This window comes from Myotis daubentonii, chromosome 16, assembly GCF_963259705.1.
Source record: "Myotis daubentonii chromosome 16, mMyoDau2.1, whole genome shotgun sequence".
Classification (NCBI taxonomy): domain Eukaryota; kingdom Metazoa; phylum Chordata; class Mammalia; order Chiroptera; family Vespertilionidae; genus Myotis; species Myotis daubentonii.
The window spans coordinates 46,789,289-46,815,910 of record NC_081855.1 but is presented as its reverse complement, the minus strand read 5'-3'; the positions used below and the strand labels follow the sequence as shown (position 1 = coordinate 46,815,910).

Sequence of the window (26,622 nt, the reverse complement as noted above, 5' to 3'; positions counted from 1 at the left end):
TGAGGTGGATGGAGCAAAGGCCGTTAAGCTGGTGAACCCAAGCATGAGGTGGGGAGTGGAGGGAAGGGAAAAGGCCGTGAGGCTCTGGACCTGTGAACCCGTGGGGGGGGGGGCGGGGGGGGAGGGAGACTAGAAGTGGGCACAGGGATTTTGTTCTTTTTTAAAATTGTTTTCAGAGAGGAAGGGAGAGGGGGAGAGATGTAAAAACATCAATGATGATAACCATCTTTCGGCTGCCTCCTGCACGCCCCCTACTGGGGATCGAGCCTGCAACCCGGGCATGTACCCTAGACCTGGGAGCTTTCAGTCCGCAGGCAGGCGCTCTATCCACTGAGTCGAACAGGCTAGGGCCCTAGCCGGTAGGGCTGTTGTTCTTTCAAGATGGAGAGAAAAGTCCGATTACCTGATTACCTGCCGAGAAGGAGGAAGGCCCCTGCTAGAGGCTGGGAGGTCTGAGAGCCGCGCGGGAGCCGGGCGGCAGCCGTCCTGCAGGGTGCGCCCCGGGTTCCAAGCGCGGTTCGCCCCCTGGGTCCCGCAGCCCCGGAAGGGAGAAGGGAAGTGAGGGTGCCCCCGCGCGCTCTTGTCCGAGAGGGGGCACATGGCCGTGCTCCTGTCCAGCCTCTCCCTGCCCCGGACCATCCAGAGGTTTGGGTACACGGCTGAGTCCGCGCGCTCCTCCGCAGACAGGCCCCTTCAATTAACTCGGACCTCCGACGGGGTGGAGCCTGGGGGGCTCCGCGACCGACCGAGGGGCACACATTGCTCGATTCGCCGCGCCGGCTTCCGAGTCACCCAGACGCGGGTGGAATCCCAGCTCCACTTCCCAGCTCATCATCCCCGCGTTGCCTCAGTTTCCTTTTCCTAAAAGTGGAGCTGATAACAGGACTCACCTCTTAGGGCTGTTGTGACGAATAAATGGCACCACGTCAATAAGGCGGCCAGTGCCGAGCCCGTACCTGGTATCCTCAACAGGGCTGTGGGCATTACTGGCACCCTCTCCACCTCTCCGGGGCGCGCGCCAGGGGCTGGTCTGTCCCGGTGAGGGTTGGGACTCCCCAGTCGCCGGCACGCAGGTTTGGACTTGCTGCCGCCCAGCTAGGCTCCTCGACAGACCCAGAGGTGGGCGGGGGTTGGTGGTGACGTGGACTTGGGGACCTACCCGAGCTCTCCGGGCCTCCTCCACCTGCCCTGCTTGAGGCTTTGCGGTTGGTGCCAGGCGGGGCAATCGGCGGGGAGGCTGCCGGGCTGGGCTCCAGCAGCTCGGCCGGTCCTTCCGAGGCGGCGTGATTCAGAATGACCTTGTGCGGGTGAGTGGCCCGCGAGCGCAGAGAAGCGGGAGGTGAAACTCGGCCGGGCGGGCGCGCCGTCGGAGAGCGCCAGGCGCGGGGGCTGAGAACGCCGGGGCGGGGGAGGCGCTGGTTGGTCCTCTAAATTGAGTCCAGCCCGCGCCCCCTCCCCCGCAGGTGAGGGCAGCGGGAAGGGGACGGCGCCTGGGGACGCTGTTGCTGTGAACATTTTTTTTCTGTTGAAAAATTCGACGTGGAGGCTGCCTCTCGAGGCCGGGAAGGTGGAAAGGGGCCTTCGGAGCGCAGGATTCGGGTCTCTGGGTGGAACCCGGAGGCTCTGACCCAGGAGGGCTGAGGCGTCTTTCCTGCGCCCGGAAACGACCGCCTCGGGGACTGGGGTCTCCGCGCGAGGGCCGCGGGCTCTGGACGGTCGGGGAGCGGAGGCTGCGTCCACTCCGCGGTTTCAGAAAGCACCCGAACGGGAAGGATTTGGGAAGCCCATTTCCAGCTCCATGCGCACAGCCCCTCGCCACGGAGTGAACGTCTGTGTGTGCCCCGGAGCGCTGTGGAGCCTCTGAGTAGCGTGATAATTAACGGAGAAAGGAGACTTGGAGGTTTATCAACTACTTCGAAGGATCAGAAATACAGTTTGTGCCTCTTTATCCCCAAAGTTTCTTCCCCTTGTAATTGCCCACACTGGAACAATCATTTAGTACAAGGAAGTCATCTCGTGAAAATATGGCGAGATGATGCTTGTTTTTTTATTTGCCCGCAACCAAGGTACATGCCCTTGACTGGAATCGAACCTGGGACCTTTCAGTCCGCAGGCCGACGCTCTATCCACTGAGCCAAATCGGTCAGGGCTGTTTTTTATTTTTTGCCTGGGACGGGAATGGAAAAGGAAAAGAGAAAGGCTCTGCTGGCTCCCAGGAGGGAGAGCGAGTCTAATGTTTGTTTGTTTCTTTATTGATTAAGGTATTACATCTGTGTCCTAGTCTGATGTGTTTCGAGCGTTAAAACAAAGGACAATTGATCAATCGGACAGCTGGACTCATACACAAAAGGACTGGGTTTAACTGATGTTTGCTAACTTTATCTCTCTACCATCTTAAAGCTGCAGGCTGGTGTGACCTTAGGGGAACTAGAGTTCCTCTCTCCAAAGTAACTTCTTTTATTTATTTATTTGTTAATTCTCACCCGAGGATATTTAAAAATTTTTTTTATTGATTTCAGAGAGGATGGGAGAGAGAGAGAGATAGAAACATCAATGATGAGAGGGAACCATTGATCGGCGCCTCCTGCACACCCCACACCTGCAACCCAGGCATGTGCCCCACCCGCAATCAACTGTGACTTCCTGGTTCATAGTTCGGTGTTCAACCACTGAGCTACGCCCGCTGGGCAACCCAAGGATATTTTGTCCATTGATTTTTAGAGTGTAATGGAGGGAGGACGGGGGAAGAGAGAGAGAGAGAGATTGATTGGTTGCGTCCCTCCAGCACTCGCCCGGGGCTTGGGGTCAAACCCATGACCAAGGTGTGTGCCCATGACTGGGAATCCGACCCGTGACCCTTCAGTCCATGGATGAACGCTCTAACCACTGAGCAGACCAGCCAGGGCCAAAGAAACTTCTTTTAAACTTTCCTTTGCTTCTAAGTTTACTTTTTCATTCAAAAAATGTCTGAATTTGAAATGGGTACATTTGGTGCCCATTTATTAATTGGTGTCCTGGTTGTTTTTTCTCATAAATGAACTAAGATTAGATCTTTGCTCTCGTAATAGTCCAATTACCATTTTAATTTCAGTGTTGATTTTCAATGTGCAGACATTTTTAAAAGTTCGGATGCAGACACAAAGATAAAGCCCACAGAAACCATGAGACTACCTTCCTAGGCAAAATAAAAATCGAGGCTATTGGTTAACTGGCTTCCGTGGTCTGCAGGGCCATCCCTGCTCGGGTACAGGAGTCCCTCAGGGCAATGAGGATCACCATCTTCTTACTCAGGACTAAACTGCCCTCCAGTCTCTGTATCTGGACTAGGAGAACTGCTTGGCAGCGCTAAACAGCTGCACCTGCCTGGAAGGGTCGAGTGGCCATCAGCTGACACAGATGCCTGGCTCATTTCCTTATTTCTCACTGACTTTATAAATTGGACTTTGACTCTTTATTGAATGTTTCTCAAATATGGTCCAACCAGAATATAAGACCCATACAATTATAAGTTTAACACCCCCACTTAGGCACAAAAACAGTCAGTTTTACTGGGGTAGAACGTTTGTCGTTACTGTTGATTCAGCTGTTGAACATTTTATTGGCCATCTTTATCCACATAATTCCTATTAATGACTGCTTTAAAATGCTGTCCCTAGCTGGAACCAGGTTTGATAGAAAGAACTCCAAGCCGAGGCAGATCTGATCACATGGTCAAACTTGACTAAGAGTTAAGTAAAAGTCTGTTTTTTGGCCAGTGCTTCTATAACTTGATTACCTCAAATACACCTATCTTTTTTTGAATACCACTTTGGAAAATCAGATGCTACAGAAATATATAACAAAGTAGTGAAAATTCCACCTAAATTTTTAAAAAATATATTTTATTGATTTTTTACAGAGAGGAAGGGAGAGGGATAGAGAGTTAGAAACATCCATGAGAGAGAAACATCCACCAGCTGCCTCCTGCACACCCCCTACTGGGGATGTGCCTGCAACCAAAGTACATGCCCTTGACCGGAATCGAACCTGGAACTCTTCAACCACCTAAAATTTTTGTATATATTCATTTTTTTGTTTATTCCACCCACTTATTTGCTTATTTCAGAACCAGCATCGTACTTTTAATAATTATAACTTTATAATAATTTTATTATGTAGTGGTAGCCCAGCCTGGTACACAGCCATTCCTCTTATTTGTAATATTTTCCATGTTATTCTCATGTGCTACTTCCAATACACTTTAGAAACATTCTGAAATTTAAAAAATCCTGTTGTGGTTTCATGTATGTGATTATTATATTGAATTTATAGAGTAATATAGGGTGAAGTTACACCAGTACAATATTGAGTTATTCTCATCAAGAATAAGGAATTTATCTTCATTTTATTTATATCTCCCTAAGGTAGAGGTGACTTGCTTAATGCTTAATTCTTTATTTGTTCAAAGACAGAATTAATACTTGATCACTGCAAATAAAAAAAAAAGAGAATATAGGAATATGTTGATATAAAAATATGTTGAGCCGTAGCCATTTGGCTCAGTGGATAGAGCATCGGCCTGTGGACTGAAGGATCCTGGGGGTGGAGGGGAAGGACGATGTTTATTTCATAACTAGCTACTTTTAGGCCTATAGGGTAATACAATCCTTATCAGCCATTTGTAAGTTTCCCGCCACAGGAGAACAAAAGACCAGGAAAAATTCGCTGGACACCAGGAGGTAGACCATACAAGGAGTGAAAACTGTCGTGAAGGCATCTGATTGCACACCTGCATTCCATCTCATTCCAACCCCACCAGCTCAGCCCCCAAACCCCACTAATGACAAGTTTCCCAACAGTGACTGCATGTAAGGATGAAACTCCAGCTCCTGGGTGCTGCTGTCATTGACCCAATGTCCCCTTGGCTCGGTGCTGTGCAGCTTTTCCCTTCGGATATCCCACCCTCACCCCCACCCCCACCCTTAAATAAATTCAGTTTTTCTTTTCTTTTTAAAAAAATATTTTTTTATTGATTTCAGAGAGGAAGGGAGAGGGAGAGAGATATGGAAACATCAATGATGCACACCCTCTACTGGGATCGAGCCCGAAACCTGGTCATGTGCCGCCCTTGATTGGAATCAAACCCTGGACCCTTCAGTCCGCAGGCAGACACTCTATCCACTGAGCCAAACCAATTAGGGCTGATTCAATTTTTCTTTATCCACTGAGATGGCTATTTAGCCTGCCCGCATGCACCATCCACCAGGTTCACCTTCCAGCTACTCTAAAAAAATCTTACTATGACAAGGACAGGTTGAAGAAAAAAAAAAAAGGCCGAACCGGTTTGGCTCAGTGGATAGAGCGTCGGCCTGCGGACTCAAGGGTCCCAGGTTCGATTCCGGTCAAGGGCATGTACCTTGTTTGCGGGCACATCCCCAGTGGGGGTTGTGCAGGAGGCAGCTGGTCGATCTCTCTCATCAATGTTTCTAACTCTCTAGCCCTCTCCCTTCTTCTCTGTAAAAAATCAATAAAATATATTTTTTAAAAAATCTTACTGTTTCTAATAGTTTCTCAATGAATACATTTTCATTTCCCAGTATCCTATATAATAAAGAGCTAATATGCAAATGGTTGTCATGCCCTCATGCCATCACGCTCAGACACTCAACACTGGGGAGAGAGGAATAGGGACCAGCCAGCCTTTGGCCCTGGGAGAGGGACAAGCCACCCACTCCGTGATCCTGGGTGCCAGTGGCTGCACCTGTGCCTGTGCCTGCAGCCCAGGAGAGGGACAAGCCGCCTGCCCTGCAGTCCTGGGCACCAGCACCTGCAGCTGCAGCCTGGGCAAAGCTGCCTGCCCACGGTCCCCTGTGGCTGCGGCCAGCCCAGGTGAAGCCAGCCTGGGTCCCGGGTGCCTGTGGCCGGCCAGAGGGAGGGAAGCCCGGGTCCCGAGTGCAGGGCGAGGCAGAGGTGGTTAAGGGTGATCAGGCCAGCAGGGGAGCAGTTAGGGGCAATCAGACAGGCAGAGGTGGTTAGGCGTGATCAGGCAGGCAGGCAGAGGGGTTAGGGGCGATTAGGCAGACAGGCAGGCGAGCAGTTAGGAGCCAGCAGTCCCGGATTGCGAGAGGCAGTTGGACATCCCCTGAGGGGTCCCAGATTGGAGAGGGTGCAGGCCAGTGCACGAATTTTGTGCACTGGGCCTCTAGGGCAATTACAAAAAATCATGCTTCCTATTCCATTATTGTCAGGAACAAGATAAGTATGCCCACTGCCATCACTTAACATTGTCAGGAAAGCACTAGTCAATGCAGCAAAATTAGCTGATGGAATAAATAAGATGTAACAAAAAGGGGGATGAGAGGCATAATTTTTTTACTGATGAAATAATTGCATACTACAAAACTAACACTGTATTAAATGGAGAACTGTTGGACCAGGGGCGGGGACAGAAGTCTGTATAAGTCAGCTCCCCTCTGGCTCTGGGAGCACGGTTTCCCTTTCCACCAAGACTGTTTCCCAGGCTGGAGCTGGAGCTGAAATACAATGACGTCTTGCAGGAGCAGAATGGGGCGGACCAGACCAGTGCAGGGCAGCGGGGCCCTGTGCTGTTTTCACAGCCCTGCTAGGTCACAACGGAGTGATTTGCAGTAAATAGTCTCCTTCGTCTCTACACCCCAAAATAGTTATTCCTGTGGGTGTTGATTAAATGACCATCAAGTCATTTAATAACTAATCAAGAAAAAAAGATTTTAATGAAATGTGCTTTTTTGTGCCCCAACAGCTATAACTCGCTGTGGCTCCTCAAGATGTCTACCTTCGTCTTAGGATTCGGCCTGGTTTTGTTTATGTTCAGAAGTGTGTACCTTCATGAAGAGTTCAGCCTCCACCCAGTGCTCCCTCATCCCAATCCAGTGCTCCCTCGTTCCAATCCGGCTGTCCAGATGCCAAAACTTCTACCCGAGGAACGTCTCCGGTCCCTCTTTTCCTACGATGGAATCTGGTGAGCTAGCACGCCTTTCTCTCCCACCTTGGTCTGACAGCTCCCTTGCTTACAGATGATTCCCTACCTTCCTGACCTGTGTGGGTTGTTCAAATAATTCCCTCCTGTGGGACCAGGAGAGGGCTTGGTCTCCGGGGCACAGCCTCTGTTCTCTGCAACACTCAGTCAAGTCCCTTAAAACCTTGGAGGGCCCATTTAACTGCCAGCTCTTTGTCCCTCCAGCTTCCTCTGCTGGTGAGCTGAGATGCCGCTGGCATTTCTGTGATTCTCAAGTGTAAAGAAGTTCGGTGCAGGGGATAAGTCAAGAGAGCGGCTCTTCCTCCCATTCCCCGCTCCTTCCCCTCCCTGGGTCTTGGTCAGAGGCCTCTGCTAATATTCCAGGACAGAGGGTCTGGGAAAGGCGGTTTCTCAGAGGGACACACGTGGGATAAGGTCTCAGGTTCCCCCTCACTCATCAACCCCCCTCCTCCCACCCAGTCACGTTCACAGTCTTCTTGCTTGTTTTAGGCTGTTCCCGAAAAATCAGTGCCATTGTGAAACTAAAGGCCAGGGCTACAACTTTGAGGGTGCCTATGGCCAGAAAGACCTCCCTGCAGTGAAAGCGAGGAGACAGGCGGAATTTGCACACTTTCAGAGGAGGTAATGTAGACCGCCAGGGCTCTCGATCCGAGGAGGAGCAAAAGCTCTACTTTGTCCTGAGGGTATGGGTTCAAAGAGAGAAGGAGGGAGCTGCCCCTCTTGCAAGGGTGCCTGGGAGGAACTATTAGGAATAAACCTAGAAAAGAGAATGGAGGAAATAGCCCTTAAATGAAGATTTATAAACTTTGCATGCATCAAACATCTATACTAATAAAAGCCTAGGTGGTGTCAAGCCCTCGTGCATGACATCATCACAAGATGGCCACCACAAAGATGGCCACAAGATGGCCATGTGCACAGCGGAGGCGGGGGCCCAGTGGCCACTCTACGCGGTGAGGCCTGGGGGGCCTGCAGCTCTGTGCAGCGCGGAGGAGGCCAGTCCCAGTGTCTCCGCCACCTTGCTCAGAGGAGGCAGGTCCCAGAAGAGGAGGTGGGTTGCAGCAGGGGAGGGCAGTTGGGGGCGATCAGGCCAGCAGGGGAGGGCAGTTGTGGGCAATCAGGCCGGCACAGGAGGCAGTTGGGGGTGATCGGGCCAGCAGGGAAGGGCAGTTGGGGGGATCGGGCCGAAACCAGCAGTCGGACATCCCCCAAGGGGTCCCAGATTGGAGAGGGTGCAGGCTGGGCTGAGGGACACCTCCCCCCACTGCACGAATTTTGTGCACTGGGCCTCTAGTAATAAAATAATAGCATTTGTGATTGAGGACTTTAACTTTGGAACAAGCTGGGTGCCAAGTTACTTAACCTCATAGCACTTCAGTATCTTATATGAAAAATTATAATAGATACCTCCCTCCAAAGCTTATTGTGGGGGGAGCAGGAGGTCCTAATATAAGGTCACAGAAGATTTAACTTTGGGTGATGAGCACATGGTGCAATACACAGATCTTGTAACTCAGAAACCCACACCTGAAACCTATATGTTCATGTTGACCAATGCCCCCCCCCAATCAATTTAATTAATAAATATTTTTAAGAAGCTTATTGTAAGGTGAATTGTATTAACATACAGAGAACTAGTAACTCAAAAAGGACCTGACATATAGAAGCACTGCAAAAATATTACCTACTATTATTGTTGTGATTTATTATATCATCATTCTTTTAAAAAAGTTTTTCATGTATTGATCTTAGAGAGAGAGGAATGGAGAGGAGAGAGAGAGAGAGAGAGAGAGAGAGAGAAACATTGAGTTGCTCCACTTATTGATGCATTCATTGGTTGATTCTTGTATATGCCTCAGATCGAACCTGAAACCTTGGGAGGTCAGGATGACCTTACATAGCCCTTACCTTTAAACTTTAATGAAAAGGTAGTTGTTTTTTAAAGTTGCATTTCCCTGAGTAATATTGATGCTGAGCATGTTTCATGTATTTATTTTCCATTTGCATTTCCTCTTTTGGTTGCCTCGTTAGGTCCTTTTCCATTTTTAAATGTTGTCTTTTTCACATTCCCATAAATACTCGCTCCCATAGTCTGATCTCTCTTGCAGGTAATCTGGGTGGTGGTATCTTTGGTTAAACTGGGTCCCTCAAGGCTACATTTCAGCCGTGTTACCTTAGTCCAGTGGTTCTCAACCTTCTGGCCCTTTAAATACAGATCCTCATGTTGTGACCCAACCATAAAATTATTTTCGTTGCTACTTCATAACTGTAAGGTTGCTACTGTTATGAATCGTCATGTACATATCTGATATGCAGGACGGTCTTAGGCGACCCCTGTGAAAGGGTCGTTCAACCGCCAAAGGGGTCGCGACCCACAGGTTGAGAACCGCTGCCTTAGTCCCTCAAAGAGCCCATCTCACTGGGTTGTGTTATGCACTTGCCTTTGACTGAAGGTCGTTACAACAACAAAACCATCTGAAAGTCATCACTGTGTTTGCTCTGAAAATATGGGGACGGCAACCACTCGCACACACCGTTTCCTGTGATACACTTTGTGTTCTGGTGCAGAGCCAGGGAAAGTTTGACTTCCCTCCAGGAATTGGTCTCCTCTGCCCCTTTAAGAAGACCCGAGTCCTGACCATCATTTTATACCCTGGCTACCAGGCGACTTTAAATGAAATCATTAAAACCACAGGTGACTTTGGTGCTCAGCGGCTGCAGCTGTGCTGGCCCCTACAGCCTGGTTATTTTGTTTCTTCTTTTTTGCTGGTCATGATTTTTGATTTTTGTGCGCGTTGTTGTAAACTGCTCAGTTTGTTTGTGGAGTTAAGAGTCTGGGCGACATGGAGGAGGGGAGGGCGGAGGGGAGATGGGTACAATCTACTTTCCATTTCTCCGCATTGGCCGCCCAAGGCTGGGGGCACAGGCACCACTTTAAGAACTAACCAGGGAAGGGAGTCAGGGCAGCTGTTAACAGTTCCTTTTCTCTGCAGGGAAGGGCTGCCCCGCCCACCGCCCCTGCTGGCTCCGCCCAACCTCCCCTTTGGGTACCCGGTCCACGGGGTGGAGGTGATGCCCCTGCATACGGTTCCCATCCCAGGTAGGTGCGCCCCATCCTGAGTGGACTTGGGCAACTTTCCTATTCCTTCTTAAGCAAAAGAGGGAGCAATCATTCACTGAGTACCTGCTGGGTACCAGCACCAGGCAAAAAGTTTGAAATGATTTCATTTAATGTTAATATCACTGTTTCCACCACTGGAGATCACCCTAGTAGCTGTGACCTCCCTGGGGCTATGAGATGACACCGAAGAGGACAGATATCTGTGAGCCTCAAGGAATCTTAGGACATAATTGGCTTTTTGGTGTCCTACAGCAGTGGTCGGCAAACCGCGGCTCGTGGCTCGCGAGCCACATGCGGCTCTTTGGCACCTTGAGTGTGGCTCTTCCACAAAATACCATGTGCGGGCGCACACGTACAGTGCGATTGAAACTTCGTGGCCCATGCGCAGAAGTCAGTTTTCGGAAAGGAGATAGACCAGTGACACGCGAACTCATTTTTTGGGTTGATTTTTCTTTGTTAAATGGCATTTAAATATATAAAATAAGTATCAAAAATATAAATCTTTGTTTTACTGTGGTTGCAAATATCAAAAAATTTCTATATGTGACACGGCACCAGAGTTAAGTTAGGGTCTTTCAAAATGCTGGCACGCCGAGCTCAAAAGGTTCGCCATCACTGAGATAGACGAAACAAGTATACAAGAGGAGTGTGGATGGGAGAGTTGGAAGGGGTTGACCTCAGCGAACGTAACACTATAGCTCTAAGTTTTGAAAAAAGGTTGTGTGCTCTCTCTTTGTGACAGTTTTGGGTAGGTAGGTATATTTATTGCCATCTCTCAGATGAAGCTGAGAAATTGACTAAATTGCCTATACTCTTAAATGGTAGACTTGGGATTTGAATGTAGGGGTTTCTGTTTGTTTAAACTAACTTTCAAGCCCATGATTTTCTCTCAGCGCCATTTTGTGATTAAGAAAAAATAACATCAGAAGTGTTTGTTTTTTTTTAATATATATTTTATTGATTTTTTACAGAGAGGCAGGGAGAGAGATAGAGAGTCAGAAACATCAATGAGAGAGAAACATCGATCAGCTGCCTCCCGCACATCCCCCAGTGGGGATGTGCCCGCAACCCAGGTACATGCCCTTGACCGGAATCGAACCTGGGACCTTTCAGTCCGCAGGCCGACGCTCTATCCACTGAGCCAATCCAGTTTCGGCAGAAGTGTGTTTTTTGTAGTAAGTTGGCAAAACCACACTATAGGAAGGAACCAAGGCCGAAGGAAGACTGTAAAGATGACCTCGTTGATCAGAAAGCCAAGTGAGGTTCTTTTGTTTTTGAGTAGCTTAAGCAGAATTTGTAAACCATCAGTGGCTATGAGACAGATGAGCTGACAGCTGAGGAAATATCCTGGCTGCAGTTTAAATGCTAACTGACCCCGGCCTCTGGAGGTGCAAAGTCCAAGAAAGATTCAGGGTAAGTTAGTTTAATGAACTTACTCTTTAGATCAGTGGTCGGCAAACTGCGGCTCTCGAGCCACATGCGGCTCTTTGGCCCCTTGAGTGTGGCTCTTCCTCAGCCTTAGGAGTACCCTAATTAAATTAATAACAATGTACCTACCTATATAGTTTCAGTTTAAAAAATGTGGCTCTCAAAAGACATTTCAATCGTCGTCCTGTTGATATTTGGCTCTGTTGACTAAGGAGTTTGCCGAGCGCTGTCCTACAGCATCTAGGGAGCAGGCAAAGCGCAGGCCATCTCCAGGAATTAACGCTCCTCAGCTTGAGGGCCTGGCTGATCCAGGGTGCTTACTTGGACCCCCCTTGGGGGGTGGTCTGCCCTGGTGCTCCCAGGCCCCCCTCACGCAGGGTGGAGGTGGGGAGAAGGTGCAGGGGGGTCGGCATCAGACCTGAGGAAGGAAGCGTCCATGCCGGGCCTGGCTCTCTAGGCACCTGCTGCACACACAGGGCCCCTGACATCCCCACCCTAGAGGAAGAGCTGATGGTTGAGGGGGGCTCTGGCCCCGATACAAGCAGCACTATTTTCTAGAAGCAAAGTAACTATTTGTGTTTTAAACAACTAAAAAGCTTTTACACACTCCTCTAGTCCAGCAGCACAGCCCTGTGAGGTAAATGTGATTTTGCCAATTTCCCAGATGAGCTCAGTAAGGTCCCTATGGCCACAGAGGAGGGTATGTTTGAAGGAGAGCTTGAACTAGTCATATGATAAGATGCTAAAGTAAATACACTTGGGGTTCATTGTTAGTGTTTTTGAATGGTTATTTAAAAATAATATGACCCTTTGGATGATCCATGTTTTGTTGTGGTAAAGTATGCATAACAGAATTTACTCTTTTAACCATTTTAAGTGCACAGTTCTAGTGCATTGAATACATGCACATTGTTCTGCAGCCGGCACCACCATCCATCTCTAGAACTTTTTCATCTCCCCCCTGGAACTCTGCACCTATTTAACATTACCTCCCCTCTCCCTCCCGCCCCTGGCAACCACCATTCTACTTCCTGTCTTGATGGGTTTGACTACTCTAGGTGCTCCATATATGGATGATTCATTATTCTTATTTTTTTAATGATTTCAGAGAGGAAGGGAGAAGGAGAGAGAGATAGAAACATCAATGATGAGAGAGAGTCACTGTTTGGTTGCCCCCTGCATATGCCACACTGGGGACTGAGCCCACAACCTGGGCATGTGCCCTGACCGGGATCGAACCATGACCTCCTGGTTCATAGGTCGCCGTTCAACCTCTGAGCCATGCAGACCGGGCAGGCTGGTTCATTATTAACCCATTGCTTCCTTCCCTTCAGTAACAGATACCTGGAAGGGACTGGATTAATTCACAGCACCCATCCAAAGCTGAGGGTGGCATCAGGGGTTTTAGAACCGCTGGAAGGACCTTGGAAAGCGTCTAGCAGAACCCTGGGGAGAGGGGAGTCTGCCAGCAGACACCCTGGGTAGGAGGGAACACTTGAAGGGGCTCTGGAAGGACATGGAGGCAGCCAAGAAGGTGTGAGCCTCAGAGAGCCCATGGAATCCTCCCAGATGACTTTTTGTTTTGTTTTCCTTTTCCCTGTGTCCTCCAGGTCTGCAGTTTGATGGACCCAGTGCCCCCAACTATAAGGCAAGAGCCCCCCCCTCCCAGTCCCTTTGTGCACTTGGCATCCTGTCCTTGGCTCACTGCCCACCCCCTCCCCCCAGTGGTGGCTGGTCTCGGATTTTCACGGAGCCCCCATCCAGATGAAACATCAGACGCGAGTCTGAGGTGAGGGGGAGGGGAGGGTGCCTATGCAAGGCCCACGTTTTCCAGCCGAGGGAGTGGCTGGAGTTCCAGGGAGGCCTTCCGAGACCGCGCCAAGGCACTGAGCCACGGCCAGTGCTGCTGCTTCCGCTGCGAGAGGACGCTGCTGCCACAGCCATGGCTCCGGCTCCTGCGTTGTGCTGCCTCTGCCAGGGCTAGCGCCTCTGAGATGGATGCCCTGTGCCCTGCCCGCTTTCCCCACTTAACAGAGCTCCAAATCAAGGTCTCTGCAAGTACATGCGACTGGTGGGACGTAGATCACAAGAGCCCTAACTAAAAAGGAGCCTGGGAAATGTAGTTTTCGTTTTCTCACCTCTGTATGTTAAACAGAGGTTGGAATGACTAGAAGCCTCCTCTGTCTCCACCCCCAGCTACCAGTAAGCCCTCTGCCACCTGCTTCTGTCACTTTCTCAGTTCTCTGTTACCTTCTTTTTTTAAAATATATTTTATTGATTTTTTACAGAGAGGAAGGGAGAGAGATAGTTAGAAACATCGATGAGAGAGAAACATTGATCAGCTGCCTTCTGCACATCTCCTATTGGGGAGGTGCCCGCAACCCAGGTACATGCCCCTGACCGGAATCGAACCTGGGACCTTTCAGTCCACAGGCCAACACTCTATCCACTGAGTCAAACAGGTTTCGGCCTCTGTTATCTTCTAATAGCACTTATCTGTACCTGAACTACCTCATATGCGTTGTGATATGCTTATGGCCTCTCTTCCCCAATCCTATATAATAAAAGCCTAATATGCAAATTGACCAAATAGGGGACCAACCAGTGGAATGACTGGTAGCTATGACGTGCACTGACCACCAGGGGGCAGATGCAAGCTGCTCCCAGCCCATAGGCCCCAGGCCAGCCAAGGCAGGTGCAGCGGGGTGGGCCCCCAATTGCCCCGCCAGTCACCTCACAGATCGGCCCTGATCGCCGGCCAGGCCTAGGGACCCTACCCATGCATGAATTTCATGCACCAGGCCTTTAGTAGACTATAAGTTTCTTGAAGGCAAGGAATCTGTCTTATTCACAACTTTCCCCGCTGTGCCTGTAATTTGGATCTCAGAATATATATCCATTGACTGACTGAAGTGCTTTCAGCAAGGCCCTAGCTGGTTTGGCTCCGTGGATAGTGTGTTGGCCTGCAGACCAAAGGGTCCTGGGTTTGATTCTGGTCAAGGGCAGATTGGCTGTAGGTGTGAGGGAACTGGCAGAACAGCAACGACTTCCACTTGGGGACTTGAGCAGTTGAGCGGATGAAGGTGCCATTCACGAGGCAGGGAGAGGCTTATAGAGAGAAATCAATAGTTCCATTTTGAAGATATCAGTTTGATTTGCTTGTGAAACTTCCTAGCAGGGCAACCAACCAGAGAGTTGGATCTCAGAAAGAGATGAACTGTAGACACAAATGTTGAAACCATCAGCAGAGGGGTGGTATTTAAAGCCATGGGAACGGATGAAATCTTCTAGCAAGAAGGTGTTAGAATAAGAAGGCAAAGAGTGCAGAGTCAAGCCCTGAACAGCTCCATTCTGAGTTTTATTTATTTTTGTTAATATACTTTTATTGATTTCAGAGAGGAAGAGAGGGGGAGAATGAGATAGAAACATCAGTGATGAGAGAGAGTCATTGATTTGCTGCCTCCTGCACAGCCCCCAATGGGGACGGAGCTCACAACCCAGGCATGTGCCCTTAACCAGAATCGAACCTGGGATCCTTCGGTCTGCAGGCCAACGCACTGTCCACTGAGCCAAACCAGCTAGGGCCATTTGGAGGTCTTATAGAGGAGGAGCTGGCAAACTGAAGTCAAAAGAATGGTGTTCTGCAAGCCAACAGATAAGAAGAGAAAAGGAACTGCCCTTGAATGCACCAGGCCCCAGGGCTAAATTCTCCTTTGCTGTGACCAGAGCAGGGACACATGCAGAGCCAGGCCCTAGCTTCTGGGGCACCCATGAGCTTCTCCTCTCACCCTAATACGCTCTGCCCCCTGCAGGCCATGTTGGGTATGTGCCTTTCCTTGCATTTAGCTTCTTTGTATTTCACCCACCTTAGGTCACCCTGACAGCTTCTCTGGGGACACTCAACACCCTCGCTGACCTCCCAGACAGTGTGGTGCGGGGAAGAGGCCAGAAGCAGCTGACCATTTCGACCAGTGACCGGAAGCTTTTGAATTTCGTCCTCCAGCACGTGACCTACACCAGCACGGTGTACCAGCACCACAGGGTGGATGTGGGTGAGATCCTGTCCTTGGATGGCAACATGCTGAGGGAGCCGGGAAACACCACTGGGCCCTCTCCAAGTCTTCCTCCTCCAGGAAGCCTGCCTGCATGGAAGATGCTTCCCTTGCTCCTATTTCTAACCTAGACACCTAACTTCCAAATTACTGTACCCAATACTATCCCCACGTTGCTACTGACCCCATAGAAGGGACTCCAGGCAAGGACAGGTGAAGAGCCTCCTCTCGTCTATAAGGACGGATCTTTCATGCTGTGCACCTGGAAACCTCCAGTTCTGTTCCCTATTCTCTATCGCTCTCAAAGCTGAAGACTTCAGCTGCGGTAGAGGAGGGGGCCAGTCTATGCATCCGTTTATTGTCCTGGGTATTAACCGGAAAGGGGATGTGGGGAAACTCCCAGTCCAAAGGACAGTGGCTTTGACTCCTCCTTCCCAATCAACCCCCTCCCCCAAGCTCCACCCCAGGAATTCCCTGGAGAACAATTCCTGCCATCCTCAGGGCAGCCCCGTTTCTTTCTGGATGAATCAGTCACCCCTTTCTGTCTCTCTTTTTAATTTATATATTTTTATTGATTTCAGAGAGGAAGGGAGAGGGAGAGATAGAAACAACAATGATGAGAGAGAATCCACTGATCAGCTGCCTTCTGCACTTCCCCAACTGGGGATCAAGCCCGCAACCTGGGCATGTGCCCTTGACCGGAATTGAACCTGGGTCCCTTCAGTCCTCAGGCCGACACTCTATCCACTGAGCCAAACTGGGCACCCCTTTCTCTTTTGACTAGCTACACAGAATGCATTCCCAGGACCTCAACAAAAAGAAATGAAACATGGGGCAGATGACCCGTGACCGCACACTAAAGAGCCAGTTCTCCCGGCCTTCGGGTGTTCAAACGCTTCCTTTCACAGAATGACCCTGTGAAAGAAAATAGGGCGGGTATTATTATCCTGGTCTTGTAGCTGGAGGAGACTGAGCGATTTACCCAAGGCATTTCAGATAACAATGGCAAAGTCAAAGATAATCCGGACTCTGTGACTCCACACCCTGTCCACCCCAGTAGATTCTCACAAGGGCAAGAAACGTGAGTTTGGGAGGTGCTCAGCAGGTGGCCCCAGGGACACACAGTAAATCAGGAGCCAGAAGGCCACCGACTCCATTAGGTCCTCAGTCTCACCCCAGCCAGGACACTGTCTACCAAACCTTCACTCCCGCGTTGCATGGGTTTCCCTGGGGCAGCATGGGGAGCGACCCAGACACGGTGCTGCCCGCCCTGACCTTATTTCTCCCTCCAGTGAGTCTGATGTCCAAGTCCTCAATAGCCAAGTTTCCAGTGACCATTCGCCATCCCGTCATACCCAAGTTATATGACCCTGGACCAGGTAAGGCCCTTGCCCCGGGGCTGCATGGTGGCATCCTGTAGAGCTATTGGTGAAATTCAGGTCCCCTGAGATGGAGATGAGAATGGACCAAAATAACAGTTTATTTTATTTATTTTTTTTAAAATATATTTTATTGATTTTTTACAGAGAGGAAGGGAGAGAGATAGAGAGTCAGAAACATCGATGAGAGAGAAACATCGATCAGCCGCCTCCTGCACATCGCCCACTGGGGATGTGCCCGCAACCCAGGTACATGCCCTTGACCGGAATCGAACCTGGGACCTTTCAGTCCGCAGGCTGACGCTCTATCCACTGAGCCAAACCGGTTTTGGCCAAAATAACAGTTTAGATATGATTCCTGACACGCTTGTTGGGAGGAAAACAATTCTAGGACACATTGCTCTAATATTGCTTAATTACATTTAACTTTTTATATGGTTGTGCTTATTTTGAAAAAGACCTAAGGAATGATAACATTTTAATAGGTAATAGCGCCAGCTGGCGTGGCTCTGTGGTTGAGCATTGACCTATGAAACAGGATGTCACAGTTCAATTCTGTTCCGGGCTGGATCCCTAGTAGAGGGTTTGCAAGGGGCAGCTGATCAATGATTCTCTCTCATCATTGATGTTTCTCTCTCTCTCCCTCTCCCTTCCTCTCTGAAATCAATAAAAAATATATTATATTTAAAAAAATAAGTAATAAAAACAGAATAGTACTGGAGCATGAATAGATAGATATATCAGTGGAATCAAATTGAAATCCCAGAAATAAACATGTTGGAATTTTACCAGTCTGAATCGGCTTTGTTAGCTTGCACTGGTCTGTTTATTGTTGGGCTAATTCCATTATGTTTTTTTAAAAATATTTTTATTAATTTCAGAGAGGAAGTGAAAGAGAGAGAGATAGAAACATCAGTGATGAGAGGGAATCATTGATCAGCTGCCTCCTGCACACCCCCATACTGGGAATCAAGCCCGCAACCCAGGCATGTGCCCTGACTGGGAATTGAACTGTGACCTCCTGCTTCATAGGTCGATACTCAACCACTGAGCCTTGCTGGCCAAGCTAAGTGTACACTTTGATAATACATCATCTGTGTATTGTATTGTATGTTCACCACCTAAAGTCATGTCTCCTTCCATCACCATATATTTGAACCCCTATCCCTCTGGTAACCAACATACTATTGTCTGTGTCTATGAACTTTTGCTTGTCTTGTTTGTTCATTTATTGCTTTCAGTTTTATATCCCACAAATGAGTGATATCACAAAGGGTTCCTGACTTTTTTGTCTGATTTATTTTGCTTAGCATGATACTCTCAAGATCCATCCGTGTTGTCACAAATGGCAGTATTTCGTCTTTGCTTATGGCTGACTCGTATTCCATTGTATATGACGACCACATCGTCTTTATCCACTCATCTAGTGCAGGACATCTTGGTTGTTTTCTTGTCTTAGCTACCATGAAGGAAGTCCATGTCTCTGAGACACGGACTCCCTTTAACTCAGTGCTTCAGTAAATGTAGGGATACATAAATATATTTATTTTCTAACCCGACAAACAAGCCCTTGTTAAGCACCTACTGAGGCATGAGGCCCACAAACACTGAGAGGTTGTGGCATAAAAACAATGTAAGCTAAGACAGCGAGGCTTCCCCTAACACAGTGCCCTGACATCCACCCTTTCTTGACCAGAGAGGAAGCTCAGAGACCTGGTGACCATCGCCACCAAAACGTTCCTCCGTCCCCACAAGCTCATGACCATGCTCCGGAGCGTTCGTGAGTATTATCCAGACTTGACCGTGATCGTGGCGGATGACAGCAAGGAGCCTTTGAAAATTAATGACAGCCATGTGGAGTACTACAGCATGCCCTTTGGGAAGGTATGTCCCTCCCTCCCGGATGGGAGACACCTGGGTCCTGGGACAAGAGGTCCCCAGAGTCAGGTCCCACCCTGGATGGGGCTGCTTCAGTGGCCTCCCCAAGGAAGCAGGGTCCTGGGGCGGGAAAGGGTAGGACTCTCCCCCGAGTCCCCTTGCTGACGCCAAACTCACAGAGAAGTCAGGCCACGCTCACTTTGCTGTATTAATGGGCGGTTAATCTGCCTTTCCTCACACTTGGCGTGGAGGTTGATTGAGGTCCTTCTGAGTGATTCGAGGTGTCTGACGTCCCAAGGATTCCTGACATACAGATCCAACTGGAATCATCGCTATGATTCCAGCCAAGTGGGGGCAGCTATCTCTCTCTCTGTCTCCCCACCCCCCCAGCTTCCTCCAAGGACACACAGAAAAAAATAGATACTGTACATACCAGAGTGTATGCTGGGTTGTGCTCTGCCCTTTTGACTTGGTGTTGAGTGCTTTCTGCTCCCACCAAACATCTCCTGGGCGACATAAGGGGAAATGGGAGGAGAGCCACGGAGACTCGATCGGATGGAGAACCTGTCCACATTGGCACAGGGCTGAGGAAGGGCTTCCTGGCCTTTCAATCTCGGACCCAGGAAGTCACTGTCCTTCTCCAGGTGCCTCTGAGACGTGGACTCCCTTTAACCCAGTGCTCCTCCATCTCAGCCGTATATTGGAGTCACCCTCACAAATTCTGACTTAATTCGTCTGGGGTGCAGTCTGGCTAGTGGGAACTGAGAAAGTGCCCCAAGTGATTATTCTTTTTTTAAAAAATATATTTTATTGTATTTTTACAGAGAGGAAGGGAGAGGGATAGAGAGTTAGAAACATCAATGAGAGAGAAACATCGATCAGCTGCCTCCTGCACACCTTCTGCTGGGGATGTGCCCGCAACCAAGGTACATGCCCTTGACCGGAATCAAACCTGGGACCCTTGAGTTTGCAGGCCGACGCTCTATCCACTGAGCCAAACCGGTTAGGGCCCAAGTGACTATTCTAATGGTAACCACTGATCTAACCTCATTCCACCTACAGGGCTGGTTTGCTGGCAGGAACCTCGCCATATCTCAGGTCACCACCAAATATGTTCTCTGGGTGGACGATGACTTTCTCTTCACCAACAAGACCAAGATTGAGAGGCTGGTGGACGTTCTGGAGAAAACGGAGCTGGATGTGGTAAGGGATAGTTGCCAGTTTGATCCCAGTTGCAACCCGTAGAAAGAGTCATGAGAAGGAAGGAGAGGAGAAGAGAAGAGAGGAAAGTATGTGAGAGAAGAGGAGAAAATAAAAGAAAAAAGAAAGAAAGAGGAGAGAAGAGGGAAGGAAGGTGAGGGAGAGGGGCTGATGCAAGAGATGAATAGCCAGCCCAACTCTGGGCTTGAGGGTGTCACACCAGGACTCAGGAGATGTGCTTGAATTTTGTCTCTGCCTCCATACTTACTTTTTAAAAAAAATACATTTTTATTGATTTTATTTTTTAGAGCGAGAGGAAGGTGAGGGATAGAGAGATAGAAACATCAATGGGAGAGGAACATCATCGATCTGCTGCCTCCTGCAAGCACCCCTACTGGGGATCGAGTCTGCAACCCGGGCATGTGCCCTGACTGGAATCAAACCAGCGACCTCTTGGTTCCTGGGTCGCCGCTCAAGTGCTGAGCTACACCTGTGAGCACTGGGCTTCTTTTTTTTCATACTTACTTTTTTTTGATGAAATAAAAAAAATCCACCATTGTTTCATCTTTTTTTAAAATATATATATATTTCTTTATTGATTTCAGAGAGGAAAGGAGAAGGAGAGAGAGATAGAAACATCAATGATGAGGGAGAATCATTGATTGGCTGCCTCCTGCACACCCCGTACTGGGGATCCAGCCTGCAACCCAGGCATGTGCCCTTGGCTGGCATCAAACCTGGGACCCTTCAGTCCGCAGGCTGATGCTCTATCCACTGAGCCAAGCTGGCTAGAGCTGTTTCATCTTTATTTTTATTTTTTTAAATATATTTTATTGATTTTTTACAGAGAGGAAGGGAGAGAGATAGAGAGTTAGAAACATCGATGAGAGAGAAACATCGATCAGCTGCCTCCTGCACACCTCCTACTGGGGATGTGCCTGCAACCCAGGTACATGCCCTTGACCGGAATCGAACCCGGGACCTTTCAGTCCACAGGCCGACGCTCTATCCACTGAGCCAAACCGGTTTCGGCGAGCTGTTTCATCTTTAAATGGTGTGTGTGTATACATCACTTTAACCTCCTCCCTGGAATGGTGTGATGAAAGAGAGGAGTGCTCTGGGTCTGTCACACACCATTTGAAAAAAAAAAAAAAAGTCAATGGCTGCCCTAACCGGTTTGGCTCAGTGGATAGAGCCTCGGACTCCAGGGTCCCAGGTTCAATTCCGGTCAAGAGCATGTACCTTGGTTGTGGGCACATCCCCAGTAGGGGGTGTGCAAGAGGCAGCTGATAGATGTTTCTCTTTCATTGATGTTTCTAACTATCCCTCTCCCTTCCTCTCTGTAAAAAATCAATAAAAAATATATATTTTTTAAAAAAGGTCAATGGTCCCAGGCTTTACAAGCACACATATCCTGAAGGACATTTTATTTTTTTTCTGAAGGACATTTTAAACAGAAGAAAATAATAAAACCATCAAAAGTCAATTCACATATAAAAAAGAGAAGGAAAAGGTGTTTGTAGGTAACAATATGTATTGTATTCTTGAAATTTGGGGCGAGGACAGATCTTAAATCTTTGCACCACACACAATGGTACTTAGGTTAAGGCAACTGATATGCTAATGAGCCGGATTGTGGTGATCTTTTCACAACGTAAACATATATCAAAACATCAAGCTGCATACCTTAAACATATACAATTTTAATATGTCTCAACGAAGCTATCAGAAAGAAAGAAAGAAAGAAAGGAAGGAAGGAAGGAAGGAAGGAAGGAAGGAAGGAAGGAAGGAAGGAAGGAAGGAAGGGAGGAAGGAAGGGAGAAAGAAAGAAAGAAAGAAAGAAAGAAAGAAAGAAAGAAAGAAAGAAAGAAAGAAAGAAAAAGAAAAAAGAAAGAGGTCATGACATTGTGACCAGAGTTAACTCTTACTCCGGATGGACAATCCCCAAACCATCCAAGAAATCTCTTGGCTACTTTTCTGGAGACTGAATCACAATAGCATAAACGAGAGAGAAGGTGTAGGTCCCACTCATGTCAAAATCCGAGCTGGCACTTGACTGCTTCCAAGGTCATCCTGGACCCGCTTCCTTCCCTTGTTGCTCCGTCATCCTTGTGGGCCTCAGCGGCAAGGCCAGAGTAAAAGGGGGCGCGAGGAAGTGGAGGACCATCTATCTAAATCAGTGCCATTCAGCCAGGACTTAGCCACATGGCCAGACCTTGCAAAGGAAATGGGGAAATATCTTCTTTAGCTGGATAGTGAACTGTATCTTAATCTAATCCACTTAAAAGTCCAAGCGTTCGTTTACTAAAAGGAAGAAGGGCCGAAACCGGTTTGGTTCAGTGGATAGAGCGTCGGCCTATGGACTGAAGGGTCCCAGGTTCGATTCCGGTCAAGGGCATGTACCTTGGTTGCAGTCACATCCCCGGTAGGGGGTGTGCAGGAGGCAGCATATCGATATTTCTCTCTCATCGATGTTTCTAACTCTCTATCCCTCTCCTTTCTTCTCTGTAAAAAATCAATAAGATATATTTTAAAAAAATAAAAATAAAAGGAAGAAGGAAAGCACAGGTGATGGGGGATGGTAGCAGGCTTTCCCCATGCCATCCTGGACGCTGGGTCAGGAAGAGATGTTCTGGCTGGTTCTGTTCGGCTTGGGCTCAGACATATAAATGCACGTGTCTCCCATGAGCATGTGGACAGCTGCTCAGAGAGTTGAGTGGGGAGCAGAGAATGGGAGGAAGACAGCTTGAGACAAACTGGGAAAAGCTGCGAGAAGCCTGGCCAGGGAGACTCCACATAGAGACCACTGTACGTACGCGCAGGCTGTCTCTTGCCTGCACCCAAATACTGCGCCTCCTGATGGAAGGGCGTGAGTTAGCTTCTTCTGGAAGGGGTGAGCTTGCTGTATGGTAAGCAGAGCAGGGAACTTGTCTGCCCTTTTGGCTTGGTGTTGAGTGCTTTCTGCTCCCACCAAAGAGATTTTTCTGGGGTGAGTAGGAATGAAGGATCAAAGGACCCTGCAATATATGCTGAAGGCTGTGGCCGCAATAGCAACAAGAGTAACGGAGGACAGCATGAAGGGTAGATAGAGAAAGGGTGTGATTCTTTTATATATATATATATTTCTTTTTATTGATTTCAGAGAAGAAGGGAGAAGGAGAGAGAGATAGGATGAGAGACCATCATTGATCAGCTGCCTCCTGCACGCCCCCTACTGGGGACCGAGCCCACAACCCAGGCATGTGCCCTTGGCCGGAATCGAACCTGGGACCCTTCAGTCCACAGCAGGCTGACGCTTTATCCACTGAGCCAAGTCGGCTAGGGCAAGGGTGTGATTCTTTTTTTTTTTTTTTTTTTTTTTGCCCAACAATAACTATGTTTAATTTTCTTTTTTTTTTTTTTGAAATTTAAATTAGATTATTAATTCTGTCAGTTTTAGCAGCTGTCTTGTAATTCCTTCCCACAGATCTAACACACAGTTCTGTGAATAAAGGAAACAACATATTTATTCTATGAGGCGGATAACTATGTTTAATACATGGTATACATATGAATGCAGATAAAGGCTGCTGAGTGGACACTAGGTTTAAATAATGGTATCATTATAATGTATTTTATGAATAAGAAAAAAGGCACTGTCTGAAGAGAGAGAGATTTATTTTCCTATGGATCCCCCATCCCACTCCCTGCCAACTGAGCTGACTTCCCACCATTAGTAGAAAGCGACGACCCTCTGCCAGGCAATGCAGCACGCCGCACCACCAGCCCCTGGTTCAGAGGCAAGTGTGTTTGGCCTGTTACTCTACAGGCTTTATGCTAACCTGGTGCCAGCTTCAGGAGCACACAACTCAAGCCTTTGGTCACTTGAGACCTTTAAACAGCACCAACTGGCACTCAAGCTTATTTGGACCTTAAATGCCACCAACTCTCACTAGATTCCAAATGTTATTTAAATTATGTATCAAGAATTTTTTAAAAAGACAGAGGGAACCAAAACCGGTTTGGCTCAGTGGATAGAGCGTCAGCCTGCAGACTGAAAGGTCCCAGGTTCGATTCCAGTCAAGGGCATGTACCTGGGTTGCGGGCACATCCCCAGTGGGAGATGTGCAGGAGGCAGCTGATCGATGTTTCTCTCTCATCAATGTTTCTAACTCTCTATCTCTCTCCTTTCCTCTCTGTAAAAAATCAATAAAATATTTTTTAAAAAAACAAAAAAAACCCCAAAAGACAGAGGGAGAGAAGAAGCTTATCAGAATAAGAGCATCCTAGGAATGTTCTGAAAGTCTCTATTCAGCTTTTGGCTGACATATGAAATTATAGACAATAACTATAGCCCCCTTCCCCAGGTGTGAAGCTAAACCCGCTTCTGGGGCCTGGTTACAGTGCTCATAAAGGTAAACTGCCTTCAAAGTCAGACTAATGACGCCGTGGCCCCAGTGGCCTCTCAAGTGAGGCCTTGCCATCCACTGGTAGACAAGACGCGTCGTGTCTGGCATCAGTCCCTGGCGCCCCGGCCTCCTGTCTCAGGGAGCAGCCCGTACTTCCTCTGGAGGACATCTGTAGTGTTTTCCCGGGCACAGCCTGCACGAATGATGCCAACCTTTCCAGGCACAGACAAGTCCACCACAGTTGAGCCGAGGTGACACTTGGGGCTCTTGCCATCCCCACTTGGCGCCCCATCGATTACCAAGGACAGCTGAGGCCAGAGGTCCTGGAACTCCTCCGCATTCAGAGAACTGGGCTGGGGGCTGAGGTTGGCACTGGTGAGAGCAAGTGGCCCCCCACACATCTGGGTCAAGCCCTGCATGAAGGCATGGTCAGGAATCCGGATGCCCACAAGGGGAGTGAAGGGGTTCAGGTCCTTACGGAGCTCCTCCGAGCGTTCCATCACCAGGGTCACTGGTCCTGGTAACAGGTCTTTGCGGAGCCCCCGGTACGTTCACATGACAGAACCTGGAGACGTGGACCACGCGGCCCAGGCACAGGGCCAGCGGCCCTTGAGGCGGTACACGGCGTCCAGTGCCGCCGAGCACGCCAGGCCGGACAGCATATCCGTGGGGACGGCCACCATGGCGCCAGAGCACAGCCCGCCCCCGGCGCCGGCCCCTCACTCAATCCCACGCTGGCAGCCACCGCGGCCCTCAGTCCCCTCAAGGGTGTGATTCTCGCTGAAGTTCAATCCAGTAAGGCTTTGCGGCAGAGGCAGCGTGGATGGCGAGTATGTTCTCTAATGTGGGTTTCTCCGCCCGCGGGCCAGGTAGGCGGCAGTGTGCTTGGCAACGTGTTCCAGTTCAAGCTGCTGCTGGAGCAGGGTGAGAACGGGGACTGTATCCACCGGCGGTCAGGATCTTTCCAGCCCCTGGACGGCTTCCCCAGCTGCGTAGTGACCAGTGGCGTTGTCAACTTCTTCCTGGCCCACACGGAGCGGCTGCTGAGAGTTGGCTTCGACCCCCGTCTGCAGCGAGTGGCTCATTCAGGTGGGGAGGCTGACGGGCGCGGCTGGAGCTGGGCTATGAACGGACCCTAGACGTGTGTTCTTTCAAGGGCGAGCCCCACTGATCACGGGCACTTGCCCAACAACAGTGGGTTTCCTTTCCCTTTCCCCCCAAATGAAGGAGCTCATGGTCTCTCTTGCCTCCCCATTCACCCTCTCTTTGATTTCTTGCCTCCGGTTTTATGAGATACCCTCTCCATCCTTTCCCTACAGCTCTGTCCCCTCCCTTCCCCCCACCCTGCTTCCTATTCTCATTTTCCAGAAGTCCTTTCCTGTTTAACTGCAACTGGTTAACTGCCCCCTCTCTCTTTTCTCTTATTCCCTCAGTCCGGGAGTCCACAGTTCTGTCCAGCTAGAAGGCCAATCCGTGTTTCTCTGCCTCTCTGCGCGTATCTCTGTCGAGAAATGAGCTTGTTTATGGCCTTCCAAATATGGGGCAGGTGGCTTTGCTTGGGGCTGAACCCCGCAGGGGTATAAACTGTGTTTCCTCCCCCTGACGCTCCTCCCAGATGTGGAATATGGTCCTGGATCTCGGGCCCAATCTCACATTTCTTTCTCATGTTCTTCCTGTCTTGGCAGAGTTCTTTATTGATGGGCTCGGGAGCCTGTTCGTGGGTTCGTGCCCAGACGTGATTATAGGTCACCAGGCCCATTCTCCAGAGGTGGACCTGGAGCTGGCTGCCCTGGAGAAGACCTACAGCAAGTACCGGGCCAATACCAATGCCCAGATCCAGTTCAAGCTGGCTCTCCACTACTTCAAGAACCATCTCCAATGCTCCACATAAAGGTGCCCGGGCATCGGGAAAGCGCTAGGCTGACTGGTGTGGGCATCTGGAACAGTGGAACTCGTGGTCAGGCTACCAAATCATGGACTCCTAAAAAAGATAAATATCATAATAAACCATATAGTGTGTTTGGCAAATGGGATGGGTTCAATTACTGGAAAGACCAATCAAAGGCTAGAGGTCATTAGAAGTGGGCCAATCAGGAGAAACCAAGATGGCGGCATAGGTTAACACCGGAAATTGCTGCCTCATACAACCACTTCGAAAATACAACTAAAAGACAAAACG

At 49.1% G+C, this 26,622-nt stretch overlaps 1 protein-coding gene and 1 pseudogene across 1 annotated transcript; one reads left to right on the top strand and one right to left on the bottom strand.

Annotated features, from left to right (window-relative positions):
- Positions 1 to 1,150: 1,150 nt before the first annotated feature.
- Positions 1,151 to 26,622, top strand: B4GALNT2 (beta-1,4-N-acetyl-galactosaminyltransferase 2). Its single transcript, XM_059670696.1, has 11 exons — positions 1,151 to 1,307; positions 6,761 to 6,979; positions 7,487 to 7,618; positions 9,991 to 10,097; positions 13,157 to 13,194; positions 15,418 to 15,598; positions 16,891 to 16,977; positions 18,674 to 18,861; positions 19,918 to 20,058; positions 25,313 to 25,532; positions 26,129 to 26,622. The coding sequence occupies exons 1-11, from the start codon at positions 1,294 to 1,296 to the stop codon at positions 26,332 to 26,334; spliced, it is 1,533 nt and encodes a 510-aa protein (XP_059526679.1). The 5' UTR covers positions 1,151 to 1,293; the 3' UTR covers positions 26,335 to 26,622.
- LOC132218495 (threonylcarbamoyl-AMP synthase-like) lies at positions 24,551 to 25,135 on the bottom strand (annotated as a pseudogene).